This window comes from Eschrichtius robustus, chromosome 6 (genome assembly GCF_028021215.1).
Source record: "Eschrichtius robustus isolate mEscRob2 chromosome 6, mEscRob2.pri, whole genome shotgun sequence".
Taxonomy (NCBI): Eukaryota; Metazoa; Chordata; class Mammalia; order Artiodactyla; family Eschrichtiidae; genus Eschrichtius; species Eschrichtius robustus.
The window spans coordinates 76,029,601-76,045,858 of NC_090829.1; the positions used below are offsets into that span (position 1 = coordinate 76,029,601).

Genomic DNA, 16,258 nt, shown 5'->3' on the forward strand with positions numbered 1-16,258 from the left:
GCTTTGAAGACAGGTGGGTTGCATTGGTCAAGGTATTGAGACCCTCTGCTGCATAAAAGGAATCCCCAGCCCCTACTGTGGGGGGGAGTGGAGAAGCAGGCATGTACTTCATGCCCCACAGGGATTTTCTGCTCTTTCCGAGGGCACAAGGCAAACACAGGGAGAGTCGCTCTTAATTTGCTCTGAACAAAAGGGCTCTTGACCCATGTAATGTAATTTCCTATGGAGAGCCTTATTGAAGAGGACCTATCTGTGAGTTAGGTCAACTCATTGTAGATTATGAGGGGTCTGTGTCAGGCCTGCCAGACCTGGGGTAGCTGAAAGGAACCCAGCCTTTTCAGTGAGGCTTGTTCACTATGCAAAGTCCAAATAAACAGTTGCCTCTGAGGTTTTTGAAACCCTGGGTCTTAGAAGAGATCTGCTCCTTTGAAGATGTTTTGCATCCAAGGGTGCTGTTCCGAACATCATTTCCTGCCAAGATTTTCCCCACTGATTTACTATCTGCCTCTCTCCCTTTGTACTCATGGAACAACAGAATAAGAGCAGAAAGGCATTTAAGAAAGGAACAAAAAGACACCACTCCTGCGTAAGGCCGCCTGCTGACAACTTGATGGCTGGAAAACGCCTATTTGATCCTGAAAATAGGAAATTCGTTCTAGGTTCAAGGCTTTTGTCTGACTCACAGTTAACGATAAACCTGTTCTTCCTTTCAGTTAAATGTGTGTTTTTCAACATTACCTGGTTATACCCGATCCACAGCTCATGCTTCTAGGTAAGTAACAGGATTATATTAGTTTGTGAACCAGTCTATAGAAAGGGAAGGATGTTCTAACATGGGTGATGGCAACAAAACTGGGCCTTGTTTTGATTGGGCCATAGGGTGATCCAGGGCCAAGGTCACTGGAACTTCATGCTCTCCCAGGCCCTCACTGGAGAATGGGGAGGACACTCATTTTCCAGAAGACCTGGGGCCCACATGTCATCTTAGGACAATTAAAACCTACATATTTTGCCTGTAGGGAGCCCAGTGTGGTGGTGATGTCACTGCAAACCACCTTTTCCCTGGCCTCCAACGTGACACTGTTCGACCTGGCCGATGGGATGCAGAAATGTGTCAACTCCTGCAGGGCCTCTGCTGAGGTCTGCCAGCTCTTGGGGTCTCAGAGGCGGATCTTTAGAGGTAAGAGGCCCTCTGGGAGAACCCCACCCATTCAGTTAGGCACAGACCGAGGGTAGAAGTGTAAGGCATTCAGGGCTCAGGTCCAAGAAACTTGTCACAGAACCAGCCTGTCTTTGAAATGGGCATTAAGCACAAGGCCTTTGTGTGTGTGCATCTTTGTGTACACATGCACGGACACACACACATACATACGTGGGCGCACGCGCGCGCACACACACACACACACGGAGTCCTGTACACACAGCCTTGAAGGCCCCCAGTCCTTGGCATACTGTTTCTATTTCTTCTCTACAGCATTAGTATTGGAAGGGATGTAGGAGCTGATGTAATGGAGCAAAAACCACTCTTCTTTCCCTTGAAAGGTTCCTGCTCTCTCTGGGGAGATAGAAATTCACACACAGAATGTACATGCTTGTCAATGGCTCCAAACCTTGATCATGACATACCATTTGGTTAAAAAAAAAAGCATGTGCAGAATCACCCGTCTTTCTGTGTATTTGTTTGCAAATTCTAAATGCACAGAAACAAGACTAGAAGATTAGAGGCCAAACTGCTCACAGTCTGTGATTTCTCTTTTCTTGTTCTTTATCTGTTTTTGTTGAAAGCTTCTACAGTGCATCTGATGTGAAGCAGCTGAAGAAAGGGATTAGAAACAAGTTTGGAAGGCAAATTCGGGTCTTGGAGGGGAGGTTTCGCCTCTGGGATGGGAAAACTCTGCTGGAATCAAAAGTGCTCCCTCATGCAGGGGGGCTTGCCCCTGCTGTGTCTCATAAGTGGTCAGAGCTGGCTCTGGTTGGCTCATTTTACTACACATAGGACTGGTGAGGGATGCAGAGTCGGAGGGAACCTCCCCATCTGGTGCCCAGATGCTAGACTAAGTTGTAGGTAGCAGGTTTGGTGCTCTGCATGCTGGAGATCCAGGACGTTCCCGATGAGCCAGAGCTTTGTAAGAGCAGGTCTGGAGAGCCCTCCTTGTGGACCGTGCATTACAGAGCTGGCAGTTAACCTTTTGCTCAGGGATAAATGCTAGAGCTTTGCCCATTTAAGGGCTATTCACTTGGAAAAAAAAAAAAAAAAGGGAGCTAAGCATTCTGGAGTTCAAGTTGCTATCATTCAGCTTCAATGGGGAAATGGTTAAAAAATTCCTGCCCCATCACACTGTACTCTACTTTGATTTTAGTTTCTTTCTCTTGCCAGTGATTTAAAGGTTCCAATTTTTCCTCCCCAGAAAGTAGGAAGGGGACCTTGCAGTTCACTAAACACGTGTGGAATACATGCTACGTGGTCAGCATTATATTAGGTTACTTTTTTGTCCTTAGTAAACGTATTTCATGTTTTGCAAATCAAGTGGCAAGATATTTGGATTTTAAGGGCCATGCCCGTGGCAGCCCTGCCCACTCTCTGACCCCCATTCTTCCAACTGCTCAGATGTAGCTTATGGGAAAGCTCCTGTCTTCCTTGCCAAGGTCCCTTTTTTTTTTTTTTTTTTTAAAGACTTTTTTCTAGAGCAGTGTTAGGTTCACAGCAAAATTAAGAAGCAGGTACAGAGATTTCCCACAGACCTCCTGTCCCCACATGTACTGGTGCCCATTCTTTGCCTCTGCTTTCCAAGCCCCTGAGGACAAAGACGGCCACGCGTCTTGGGTGAAAACAGCCTCACCTCTCTGTTTTCCCTCCCAGGGCTTCTCCAGGTTTTGCCAACACACTGCTTGGTCTCTCACTCACCCCTCTGAGTGCTAGAGAGGCAGGCTGGACCAGGGGGAGCTGTCAGCTTCTGACATCTGCGTGTTCCCAACACGTGGGAGGCGCCGGGCCACTCTGGACACTGCCCTTGCAAGGGCAGGTTTTTCCCCTTCAATTCACAAAACATCTACTTCCTCGCCTTTCAGAGAACTGTAGCTCTCATCTCTCCAGAGGTTTAGAGTCCTTGGAAATCCCCCAGGGAGCGTCCCAGCTTTAGATTCACATAAATTCTCATTGTCTGTTTGGCGGATGTTATGCCCAGGAAGGACCATGGGAATTGTAGATGCAGAAAAATCACATCGCCAGGCTTAAAATGAACACGGCATCATTATACGTGGTTCCATTGGATGGACTGATGACAGAATGTTCTTTAAGAATTTTGAGGATAGCAACCCCTCCATCGCAAAGGCGGGGCCAGCTCTCCCTGCCTTCAAGTGAATCTGCTTCTATGCAGGGAAGAGTTGCTTCAGCAGGGCGAGCAGTATTTGCCAGCAGGCGGGATTCATGGGCAGGGTGGAGGGCAAACGTGACATTGGCTTCCAGAAAATATCTAATCAGGCCAGGCAACTCAGGCTGGCGGCTGCACCAACTAGTACCAGCCTGGACGGCCTTCTGTGCTGGAGATATTTCTTTATATTAAGGCTTTAGATGAGAGATTGTGGCCGTTTAGTGCCCCTCTGTGCCAGCTTCACCGTGTTTGCCTGGTGAGATTTTCCATTTTTCATTTTTCTCCCTTAAATACAAACCTTTCACAATAAACAAAGGAAATTGTATCACACACACCAATAGGTTCTGATTTAGCATGCCAGCTTCCACTGATAAAGGCAGGAAATTCAGCTCTGAGAGCTGAAGTTGTGTCCTAAACTAACCTCCTGTGACCAAGCCACCCACTGGCCCCGAGCTCTCGAGACTCAGACAAGGAGGCAGATGCCGGGGTCCCTGTCACCAGAACCTGCCTGGGGTGGGGTAGGGGTATAGCTTTGCTGTGTTAAGAGCTGACACCTGGTTTCTGAATCGGTTGGTGTTTTCCTTAAGGTGGGAGAAGGGAGCCCACACCTCACTGCCCAGTGTACACGTGGCCCTTCCTCGGCTCTCTCCTCACGCTGACCTTGCTCACGCCCGCCAAAAACAGCGGCGTAGATCAGTCTCACCCTGTACATAGTGTAAATAAGCTACTGTCCACTATCCAAGTGATTTCATATTTTTGTTCTATTGTCTGTATACCCCAATTACGTATGTTTTTTTGTTAGACCTACCTTAGATGGTAAAAAGCACCCTCGTTGTGTCCACTGTATACAACCTCAGAGAGGGCCTGCTGTGTACAAACTCAGAGAGGGCGTGCTGTATACAGCCTGAGAGAGGGTTCACTGTTTACAACTTCAGAGAGGGTCTGCTGTACATAACCTCAAAGAGAGCCCACTGCATACAAACTCAGAGCGGGCCTGCTGTATACAACCCGAGAGAGGGTTCACTGCGTACAACCTCAGACAGGGCTACATGCCCAACAATGAATGCTTTCTGATAATAATGAAAGAGTTCTTTGTCATCCATGAAATGAGCATGGCCCACATGGCCAGGTGCTGACGACCCAGAGCCAAGCAAGCCCCAGGCAGGCGTCAGTATAGTGGGCAGGCGGGCATCAGTATAGTGGGCAGGCGGGCGTCAGTATAGTGGGCAGGCGGGCAGTGACAGAACACATAGAGCCCGGCTTACCTTCCACACCTCTCCTCGGAGTCAGTCTGCCTGGCAGCAGGCTACCTGCCACAGCAGGCGCTGCGTCCCTTGAGGCCAGATGGACACAGAGCCGGGACACACCTCAGCCGAGACAGGCCTTCCTCCTAAGAGGGCGGGTCACGCTTTCTGGATTTGTGCCGATTCTCCCCTGCAGCCCTAGAGCGTGAAGGTGCAGAGGATCCCACCTGTTGAGGGTTGTGTTTGCAGGGGACGCTGGAGGTGGTGACGGCACCCCGTTTCTTCTGGGTTTGTTTTCTGCCCTGTGAACTTTTACTAACGGACCCAGGGCGGGGGGCCGACTCGGGGGAGGAGCGGCAGAAGGCAGTGCGAAGTGCCCTCCGGGAGGGGCGGCGCACCACGCAGGCTCTTTTGGAAACTGTTCTCCGAGCCTCTTGAAATAGAAAGTTCACGCATCTTAATGCTCGACGTGGAAGAGGTTTTGTTCTGTTTCACTGTCTTGTTTTTCCATTCTAGCGGGCAGCTTGTGCAAGCGGAAGACTCCAGAATGCGACAAAGAGACCTCCATCTGCACCGATCTGGACGGGGTCGCGCTGTGCCAGTGCAAGTCTGGCTACTTCCAGTTCAACAAGATGGACCACTCCTGCCGAGGTACCGGCAGGTCTGGGGCTCTGTGGCCCAGGGGGCGGGGAAGGTGCTCTTCTCTGCCCGGGGCACTCTCTCTGCTCTAGGGGTGACTGTTCTAATCTGGGGGTAACCGGTCCTAGTTATTTGGCTCCCAGCAGAGTTGAATATGTTATCTCCCTGGAATAATAGCATTATCTCTGACTGGTGCACACTGGTCTGGCCAACCAGATTCAAAGGAAAAGAAAAGAGAATGGAATGCCTGGGGTGGCCAGGCCTTTTTTTTTTTTCTCCTAATTAGAGGAAATTAGAAAAATTACTGTTTTAATTCCCAACGCTTTATTCTATTGTTTGCTAATCTTTTAAAATGAAAATACCAGCACGGAAGCAGGGCTGTACCTTTTAGTGGTAGCCGGCAGCCCGGCTGCCAGTGGGGCTGAGTCAGAGCCCCACTCTGCCTGCCCGTCCTGTATCATCTCGGGCAAGTCACTTTGCTTCGCTGAGCTTGAGTTTCCTCTTCTGTGAAATGGGTGCAGTGATACTTCATTGGATATTCTAAGAATTAAAGAGGGCAGTGGTTATGGAGGTACTTTGTAAGCCATCAGCCTTTGCTCTTGTGTTTTACCCAGGTGGTTGTTGAACCAATGAGTTCTGGTTTTAAAGGTTTCAAGGCAGAAACCCAGTTCTGCTAATCTCTTAGGTGAGGATTAACTTCATCCAGTTTGAGACGAAGGCTGGTCAGTGAGTGCAGTGCAAAAATACTGCTTTAAAATAAAATGAATTCAAGTCCAGAGCACTGGGTACCCTGACTTACGAAACCCTGCTGCAATTCATGATCACAGGAAAACTAGCAACATAAAGGCGTCACGTAGCCTTAGGCCTCGCATCACATGAGAACGTGTATGGCCCAGTTTTCCTGCTCAGTCAATGCCTGCTGGTGACAGATGTACTGGAATCTGAGTTAAAATGGCATCCTGGGGAAAGATGACATGCCACTTATTTCTGTCAGGACTTCCCATTAGAGGAGAGGATAAAAATACATTTCAGGGCAGTGCTCTCATCCTGAGCTTCAGACCCTCTGACTTAGGTGCTTTGAAAGTGCACCTCCTCAGCTCTGCACACAGGCCCTGGGTGGGGTTTGAAGAGGGGGACCAACTCTGTGGGGCAACAGGCCTGATTCTGAAGCTCACAGCGCTTCTCAGTGCCCTGTCAGTCTGCCGCTTTGATACCGAGGTGATGCTTCTTAGTTCCCTCTTATCTGGTTTCATGCAAAGTGCTCCTGGCCCGTCTTAGAAACTGGGACACTGAGTCCACTTCATGTGTGAAGGTAACCTCTGCTGACGTCCATGTGTGCTGGAGGCCGTGTGGCTACGTGGGGTAGAGTAGCAGTCGTTTCTGTACGCAGTGCCTCTGCAATTTCAGGCGGCCTCAAGAGCAGCCCTGCCACCTTTGCTTCTGGCTGGCGTGAGTCATTTCCCTCTCTTTCCAAGTCAGTAGTTCTATAATTGTGTCGCTTACAGACTAGCATTAGCAATAGCAGAGCTGTCAAAGATTTACCAGATGCAGTGACACAGGCACCGGAAACCTTATGTCTATCAAGTAATGACTGGAGACTCGGCATAAGAAAACCGTGGTTAGCTTTTGGGCTTGTGGCCGAGGCCCTGTGCAGCCTGCTTTCTGCGGTATCCTGTTGGTTAGATTTTCACCCATGGCCATCAGAGCTCCATGAATGGATCCCGGAGCTCCCTGGGCCACAGCCCGGTCAGCTGGTTTCTGAGGGGTTACAGTGACATCTTCTGGCCATTGGTGCTGGAGCACGGGGATAGTTAAAAGAAGTACCCTCTCGGACACCTCAAATCCGGGGTCAGTCCCTGGTGTAAATCGAGGATAAAGGCATGTGGGTGTGTGTTTTCTAAATCTCTGCAATTAGCAGTTGTACATTAGCAACTGTATATTGTTCTTTATTGTATGCACACACACAGCTTCTCAGTGTCTCACATAAAATGTCTTTACCAGACTTTCAAAGCATCATGTAAAATTAAAGTAGGTGTCTTTCCCGTAGATGTCTTAGCTTCCTTCCATCATGCAGATATCCTGATGAATTCCAGCCACCTGTTTGCAGGTCTCTTTCTCTAACTAGACTGCAGATACCTTGGGTGCCTGTCTCTAGAATATGCTTGCACATTATGGGGTTCCATAAATGTCTGTTGAATGAACAATTGGATGATAGGGCAGCATATATGATAGGACAAGATTGGCAGGTCTTGATCTGGTTTCCTGCAAGGGAACAAAAGAACCCTGACGACTCCACCATGTACTTCTGGTCTTTTATTTAAAAGTCCAGAAGGCTCAAATTTGCTTGTGTTCCGTATCAATAGGGGAAGCCCACTTTGGGTGTATATGCTGGCTGTTGCCACATTCATTTCATCTTCAGTGTTCTGCGGGTCAGGGTCCCTCTAGGGCATGGAGATGAGGAGCTGGATCCCAAGGCGCACTGGAGTGCCTTATGACAAGGTTTCCCTCCAAGAGCCCCTAGAGCAGCACCAGGCCCACGGTAGCACTCAGTCTTTGATGAATGACTGAATGAACCCATCTGAAATAAGGAAATATCATTACACCAGGGAGCCGGGCCACTTCTGAAGCTAAGTGAAAACAGCCCAGCCCATCAGCTCGTAGGCAGGACAAGAGATGGACCTTACATCTGGCTGGATGACAGCCACAGGGTGGAAAGCTCCCACCCAGCAGATGAGGGTTGGGTGGGTAGATCTGATGTAAAAATATTTCCAGGAAGAAGTGTTCAGAATAGAACAGACTAGTGTGACATCAGCCTGCCTCAGTGCTGAGATGGGTGGGGAAGAGTCACTGGGATGCCAGCAGTCCCCGTGTAGCTGCCCTGCAGACAGAGCCATGGCTCATCCAGGGCGGCTTCCCCTGCTCCCACGACCCGGCCATAGCACAAGGACTGCCAGGGCGTGGTGCTTTCCACGCCAGGGAGACAGGAGGTCTCAGCTTGTTCCTTAGACAAGGCCCCAGCTGAGTAAGGCCAGCTCAGAGAACTCAGAGAACTCAAAGGTATCAAAGATTTGGGAGAGGGGCCTCATTACTCTTTCCTGAAGTGGGATATGATTATGCTCTACCTTGTTGCAAAAAAGATTTGAAGTGCCTAATGAAAATTCATGGCAACAAAATGAGATTTAATTTAAAAGGTAAATCAGGTTGAAGGAGAAATAAAATGACTACTTTGTTGAGGCTAGAAGGAAAATGAATATGCAGAAAGATATACCTTAAGTTCCCGCACGTTTCCTAAAGATAGGCCACTCACTCAAGTTCTGAGCTTCCTGGACACTGAGGCAGAGAGCAACATGATTTTGAAAGAAGTGGCGACCATCAAATAAAGCAGAGTTCTTTAGGCCCATCCGCATGTTTCTAGGCCCCAGGGCCCAAGAGAAGTTTCTCTGAAGCATCCACATCACGAGGTTACTGAGTGGTATTGTGGCAATGTGGTCCATGACAGCCTGTGATAAATACCCTAGGGGCTTGCCTGGGGCTGCTGCTAGTAATAGATTGCCCTTAATAAAGAGAGCAGAGCTCAGGAAAAGTGATTCCAGGGGGCCAAACAATGCAGTGCAGGCTCACAGCTCTCCTGATCTGCTGTGAGAGAATTTAGATCATTTAGAACAGTATTTTCCAAACCATTCCACAAAACTCTAGTGATATATCGATCGTCTATGACAACGAAATAGATACTAGAAACATTTAGTGTCTAACGTTAAAAAATAGACGGAAGAAAAAAGTTAAGCGCATCTACGTAGTTAATATTATTATGCACTGATCCTTAAAGGAGGATGCAGGAGGTCTGTGAGAGATCTCCCATCCCAGACTGCAGGGCGTGCAGCCTCTGAGCCACGTGTGCTGCTGGCACTCACGTCTCACCATCAGCGTGTGTGCTATCTGTCCAGAGATCGCCGCTCTATGCTGTGTACCTTTTCTTACCTGTGATTCTTGTATGCAGCGCATGGCATACATCAATCATGAATCAAATTTCTATCATTCCTTGCAGCAGTGAATTTGTCCGAGAGGAGATTTTTTATTGTCTACTTTCATCCAAGCATGCATTACAGCTCATGGTGTTCTGTCAGCTTATTGTAATGCTGAAAATGTTCTGTGATCAGATCAATTCAGGAACTGCTGATGTAGGGGAATGGCTGGCCCACAGGCCTTCAGTGAAGCAGTGGTCCATGAGCTGCACTGCCAGAGGGTTCAAAGCTATGGTCTTGGGTGATGTGCCGATTAGGGCTCATCTAGGTATGTCTAGAGTCCCCTACACAGACCACAGGGTGAGCGTTCTCTTATGGAAACTGAGGCCCCCACCAGGACCATGGCTCTGAAGGTGTCACAGCTCTCACTTCCTCATGGAAGGGGGTTGATAGAGCCAACAGCTGGTTAAAGGTTTGACTTACGTTAAAGAAGGTGAAGCACTTGTCTTTGAGTTTACGGAAGGATGTTACACAGGGGCCATGGAGAACTTCCAAAAATAATTGCATATGTTGGATAATAATTACAGCTACAAACAGTTAGTGGTTACTATGTGCTAGGTGCTGCGCTAAGTCATTTTGCATGCCTTATTTTACTTAATCTCCTCCAAGAAACTATAAAACAGATATTATTATTGTCCTCTTTTTTATAGCTGGGAAACTGAGAATCACTAAGAGGTTAAGAATTTTTTTGATAAAATTGAGTTGAGCTGGCAACAGTATTTAGGCCAGGTTTTAGGTAATTCTAAAGCTGTTTGTAGCCTGCTGGATCTAGAATACTGTTGTGGCCTTTAGGGTGGCTGGTTTTATTAACTGTCAGTTTGGACCAAGGGAAGTCAATAGACACGTTCCTGGATTTTCCTTTTCTCTTTCAGCCTGTGAAGATGGATATAGGCTTGAAAATGAAACCTGCATGAGGTAGGCTCCATGTTCATTTATTCTGATGAATTTGTTCCAAACCTTATTTAGAAGTTACTTAGGTAAATTGCCTCAGTTATTTCTTTTGATATTTGAAACTAATCCTTATTCTTTTTCTTTGTTGACTTGCAGTTGCCCATTCGGCCTTGGTGGTCTCAACTGTGGAAACCGTAAGTATGCAGAAGTCCCGAGTTCTGCGTGGGCAGGGCTGGCACGGCTGTTGGCACGCAGGGTGTCTGTCCCCTCCTCTTGTCCTCAGTTCACATCTGCTGTCTTCCCAGCTCCTGTGCTGGGAGGAAAGCAGAGCGCTCTCCGGGGGCTGGAGGTTTGTAGGGGAGATAAACACTTTGCTAAATAGCCTGACTGTGGAGTGTTAATCAGTACATTAGGCATGAGGTTTGAGGCAGAGAGGGATGGACCACACCCAAGGAGAATAGAAGAGCCTCCTGGGTAGTTTCTTGGAGGGGATGGAATTGGAGGTTTGGGAAGACTTTGACTGGCAGGTATGGAGGGAGAAGGAATCCAGGCAGAGGGAACAACCTAAACAAAGGTCTTGGGGCAGCTTGGGCCCGTGGTTTTCAGGGACAGTGTGTAAGTGGGTGTGGCTGAGGACAGAAAGAGAGGAAGGCGGAGAATGGGGGATTAGGTTGGCAGAGTATGTGGGGACCAAACTGTTGGGACTTTCGATGGAGTCTGAGAGTTTCGGTTTTAATCAGTAGCCACTGTGGCACTAGCAAGAGTCTTAGAGCAGGAAAGCAGTTTGATCAAGAAAATCAAGTCGGGCTGCCGTGAGGAGGACAGAGGGCAGAGGAGAACGTGGGGCCGTTTAGACCAGTATCGTTGGGGCGGGGGTCAGGGCTGGACGCAGACTTGGGGGGGTCCCCTGCTGCTAGCTGACGTCAGTGCTCCTGGGTACAAGAGGGTTGAGTGGCGGTGACTGTGCCCGTGGCGAGTTTCACAGTTAATTCACTTCTTTGAGAGAAGCGGTTGGGATTCATTCCAGATCACTTTTACTGACATTTTCTTATACTGAGACCTGAGAAATTACAGTCACCCTCAAAATTGTTGAAAGAAATTCTGGGATACAGAATGTAGCAGGAATAGTAACACTCAGTATTTTAGGACAGCTTTGTCCCTCATTCCATAGAATCTGCCAACAGTCCATATTCTAAGTTTACTAGACCACAAGTAGACATGACTTTATTTAACAAGAGATGCTCCTCTCACCCCATCAGTCAGAAATTCCAAGTGTTTTAAAAGCTCTTATGCCAGAAATGGGGTGGGGGGTGAAGACTAGATAGATATTTCTTTTTTTTTTTAATTATTGATTTTATTTATTTATTTAAATTAATTAATTTATTTGGCTGTGTTGGGTCTTCATTGCTGCGCGCAGGCTTTCTCTAGTTGCAGCGAGCGGGGGCCACTCTACGTTGCGGTGCGTGGGCTTCTCATCGCGCTGGCTTCTCTTGTTGCAGAGCACAGGCTCTAGGCGCGCGAGCTTCAGTAGTTGTGGCACACAGGCTCTAGAGCACAGGCTCAGTAGTTGTGGTGCACGGGCTTAGTTGCTCCGCGGCATGTGGGATCTTCTCGGACCAGGGCTTGAACCCGCGTCCCCTGCATTGGCAGGCGGATTCTTAACCACTGCACCACCACGGAAGCCCTAGATATTTCTTATTATGGCACAATATCACAGGTGTACTTGGTTTTATAAGAGCGTGAGTGAGACAGGGTGACGCGCGTGGAGATGTGACCATCTCGGGGTAGGGAGCAGGAGGTGAGAGAGCCCACCTGCCAGTCCTCCCGGGGCCCCTTGGCCCTGACAGGCCTCTCATAGGATGAGGCAGTACTTCTAACCTGCTTGTAGTCAAACAGCTCCCTAAATAGGTTTTACTAGAAAATGCTTCATATTTCTCAGGAAATGGAAGAGTGAAAATGGATACAGGGAAAAGCCCTAGAAAGGGCTGAAGGAAAGGGGAGTGAGCTGCCGGGCGTTGTTCTAAGTGGCAGTGAGTGATTTGCTTTTCAGAGATCATTAACTACTGTATATGTGGAGAGGATATACCACTACATCCACTGAATGTTCTGTGAGTTCCTGTGTCTCCGCGTTATGTGGGTCGGGGTCTTGGAAGTAGCAGAATTTCTCTCTGTTCCTGAGACTTCTTTTTGCTCCCTTTTATCCGAGTCATCACGATAATGTCTAGCAGAGGGCAGACTCCAGCCTGGAGGGCTAGCTCCCGGCCACCTTTTGTGGGTGACTCTGGTTAACTCTGAGGGTGTGAATACCACTTTATGACTTTGATATCAGTCTTAGTGTCAGTGTTGCAAAGCAATTAATAGTCACTGATAATAAAAAGCACCTGCCAACAGCCCCTTTCTCTGCGGTCTCAGATCAGCCCTGGTGTGGGTTAAGGAATCCGGAGCACCTGATTTCATCCCCACCTATGGCGATAACACCGTATGAGTTCTGTGGCTTGTCACTCAGTGTTTTGTGCCAAATAGCAGAGCTCTACCACCCACCCCTGTCCCTTCTGCTGTCACCACCAGAGACAGTAAGTGCCTTCTTGGAGGTCTGGCTCAGGCTGGATCTTTTATAGAAGAGAAACACTGCTCTCTGCAGGCTTCTGGGGACACACACTCTGCTGCCCAAGCCCCGTGAGACGGGGAGCCCAGCTCTGTCCAGCCACGCACGTGGCCCTGCGATTCCCTCACGCCTACATTCCTGGGAGTCAGCCAGCTCTAATACATTCTGGCTTCAGGCATAACCTCTGACTGCCTTTCTAAAAGTCCCTATTCGCTTTCTAGTGGTGCCCAGATTTCACTCGTCGCTCCTCACAGAGAATATCCTTCAAACTGGAGCCGGCAGGACAAGTTCTCCTCTCGAGTCCCTGAGTCCCTGAGGCGGTGCGGGCCCAGCTGGACCCCTCTGCGCACCTGGCAAGGCTGCCCACACCAGGCAGAGCAGGGCTGCACCTGTCTTATCACTGCTCGTTTTAATTTTCTTTCCATGTGAAATGTGCCTCTTTATGCCGCAGATTCCAACAATCCTGTCTCTGATACCACTCGTCCGATGGCCCCAGAATTCTTACAGACTTGTTGTCACAATGTCCCTCACTTCACCTTGCCCCTCCAGCCTTTTTTAGGTGTGCGTGTTTCCTCCTTGGCTTGAATCTTATAGAGGCTCCTCCTCACAGTTTTATTATATCTCTCATGACCTTGTGGTTTGCTTCACCTTTTTTCTCTTTTTAAAGCAAGTGAATTTTGTCTTTTTATAACGTAAAAACAACACATGCCCATTAATTTTCCTTCTTTAACCCAAATTAATTAGAAAATAGATACAAGGGAAGAAGAAAACTAAAATCAAGCCTTATCACCCATTAAACACATCACTCAATACCCTGGTGTATATCCTTGCTACTAATGCTGGTCAGTAGGACCAGCAGAAGCCACAGCACCTAGGACCTTGTTGGAGATGCAGCTTTTCAGGCCTCTCCACTCCAGACCTACTGAATCAGAATCCGAATTTTAACCAGACCCCTAGATTTGGTTAATATGCAGATTTGTATACATATCAAAGTTTAGGAAGCAGTACACCAGAGGTATGTATGTGTGTGTCTTTTTAACGGAAATCGGGTCTCACAGAATAAACGGTTTTGTAACCTGCCTTTAAACCTAGTCAACTGAGCAGTGTTTTCATTTACATAATTTTATAAGGCCACTTTTGATAGTTCTGTGGAGTTCTACTCTCTGGATATGTCCTAGTTTACATAACCACTCCCCTCTTATCATCAGTTTTACATCTTTCTTTACAGTCCCATCCTCTAAGGCGTTCTTCTGTTTGTGGTTAGTGTCACTTTGTGATGATAGAACACACATAATTTTCCCAGATTACCTTCTTCTGGCCGCAGACATTTTTATCCATCCCTCCTTCTTATCCACACCACGTCCTTCTGCAGGTCATCCTTTCCATTCGGGTGTCCTGCGTCTCTCCAGTGGGGATGTGGAGTCTCTTTCCCCGTGGCTGGGCCTCTTCGTCCTCCTCCAGTGAAACCAGACATTCACCTTAAAGGTCCTCCTGCCATGTCTTCCCACCCCACAGTCTGGTGGCAGGTGTAGAAAGTGTCCTTTAATGGTCTTCACCTTGTTGTTACATTGGGCTTAGAACTCAAACCAGTGGAAATGCTATGTGTTGGCAAGAGTCACTCGTAACAAACTGCTTAGGAGGACGAAGAGATCATTAATTATCCAGCAGTCAGCTGGAAGTCTCATGCGGCTAAAAGCAAACAACTCACTTTGTGCCGGAACTGAAAGGAAGCAGCCTTGGGAGAGGGGAATGCTGCCCTGTCCCTACTCTTGAGTGTTATGGCCGCACTACAGCCTGTAGATGTGCGAAAGGCAAATTTCAAGAGGTACAGAGGAAAAAACAAACAAAAAAAAGAATGCTGTGAACAGGGTTCTAAAGGAAAGATGATGCAAGAGGAGTGGAAAGATTTAAAAGGCAGAATTCTGACCACACATCACTAATGAGCACAGTGAGGGGGAAGGGAAGAGAACTAAATGAATTATAAAATAAAACGAATGTGGCCACCTGGAAAGGTCTGTAATGAGTTCAAGAGTTTTAAAGGAAGGCCTACGGGTTAGTACGATTCTGACACCAATTCCAATGTGTGTTTTTCCACATCACTAAGCCAGTTATCTCAGTTCTGACACTATCTCCAGGTAGATCCCACAGCTTAAGGGCTCGGTCCACATGACTTCCCCACCCCACTCCCCCAACGGAAGCCAATCCCACGTCCAGGTTGTCACCTGTGCTTCTGACCAACGGGCTGTAGATGGAGGTTCCAGTGACCCCCCCCCCTCCCTGCGTTCCATTAATTTGCTGTACTGGCTCGCAGAACTCAGGAAACATTTTAGTAGATTTCCAGTTTATTATGAAAGGATAGAACTCAGGAACATCCGGATGGAAGGAAGAGATACTCAGGGCCAGGTTGGGGGATGGACCCGGAATGTCCATGCCCTCTCCCAGCGCGGCACCTTCCCCTCACCTCCCAGCGTTCACCAACCTGGAGCTCTCTGAACCCCGTCCTTCTGGCTTTTCATGGCAGCTTCATGACACAGGCACGGTTGATTAAATCATTGGCCGTTGGTGACTGAAGTCAGTCTCCAGCCCCTCTCCCCTCCCAGGAGGTTAGGGGGGTAGGACCAACAGTTCTAACCAGCTAATCATGAGTTTGGTTTCCCTGGCAACCAATCTCCATCCAAGGGTTTCCTAAGGGCTTTCCAAAAGTCACCTCATTAACATAACAAAAGACACCTCTGCTCTCCAGGCTTAGGAAATTCCCAGGGTTTTAGGAGCTGTGCTTGGAACAAGGACCGGGAACAGATACGTATTTCTTATAAATCAGTATTACAGTTGACTAAAGTTATTCTGGAGTAAGTAAACCTAGCTGGCTTGAACAACAAAGATGGTTTATTGGAAGTCTCCTGCGGTAAGTCATGGAATTCCAGCATCAGGAATGGCAAGAATCAGGGAGTTGTGGAGAGTCACAGCAACAGGAGATTGGCGCCTTCTTTTCAGAGCACACGTTAACGTGGATCCGTCTTCATCCCTGTCTCTACTCGTGCTGTGGGCCTGTGCACAGGCTTTCTGCCTCACAGTGGAAAATAGGCTCACCAAAGAGCTTCGAGTGCGTGTCACTGGCTTAGTCATTTTGAAATAGAAGGTTCTGTCTCTCTCCCAGAATGAGATTCCTGGGAAGGAACGAATTGATCCAGTTTGGATCTTGTGCTTACTCCCAGACCAAACCCCTGTGGCTGGGGATGGTGTTACATGTATAAGCATGACCACCCCGCTGTACCCTGCATGTGGAGGGGGGTGGACAGTTCCCACAAGGGGGTTGACTAAGCAGACAGTCCTGTAGATTCCATCCAAATAAGCATATAAGCAAGGACAGATATAGCCTCCGGGAAAGACTAAGGCCCAGAATGGGTTGGTTTAATGAAAAACGGCAACAGCGACGACAGCAACATCAACCTATGATCAAACCACAGGAAGAATAACGTACAGATA

At 48.1% G+C, this 16,258-nt stretch overlaps 1 protein-coding gene across 4 annotated transcripts in view; it reads left to right on the forward strand.

Moving 5' to 3' along the window:
- HEG1 (heart development protein with EGF like domains 1) overlaps positions 1-16,258 on the forward strand; it is an 83,457-nt gene that overhangs the window by 50,693 nt on the left and 16,506 nt on the right. For 3 of the 4 annotated variants that reach the window (XM_068546583.1, XM_068546585.1, XM_068546586.1), the window contains exons 11-15: positions 714-772; positions 1,020-1,180; positions 5,132-5,266; positions 10,149-10,191; positions 10,324-10,361. In XM_068546583.1, coding sequence (XP_068402684.1) covers positions 714-772; positions 1,020-1,180; positions 5,132-5,266; positions 10,149-10,191; positions 10,324-10,361 — 436 coding nt within the window. Of the gene's footprint in view, positions 1-713; positions 773-1,019; positions 1,181-5,131; positions 5,267-10,148; positions 10,192-10,323; positions 10,362-12,993; positions 13,849-16,258 lie in introns of those variants that run through there. The other variant, XM_068546587.1, reaches the window with a different exon arrangement.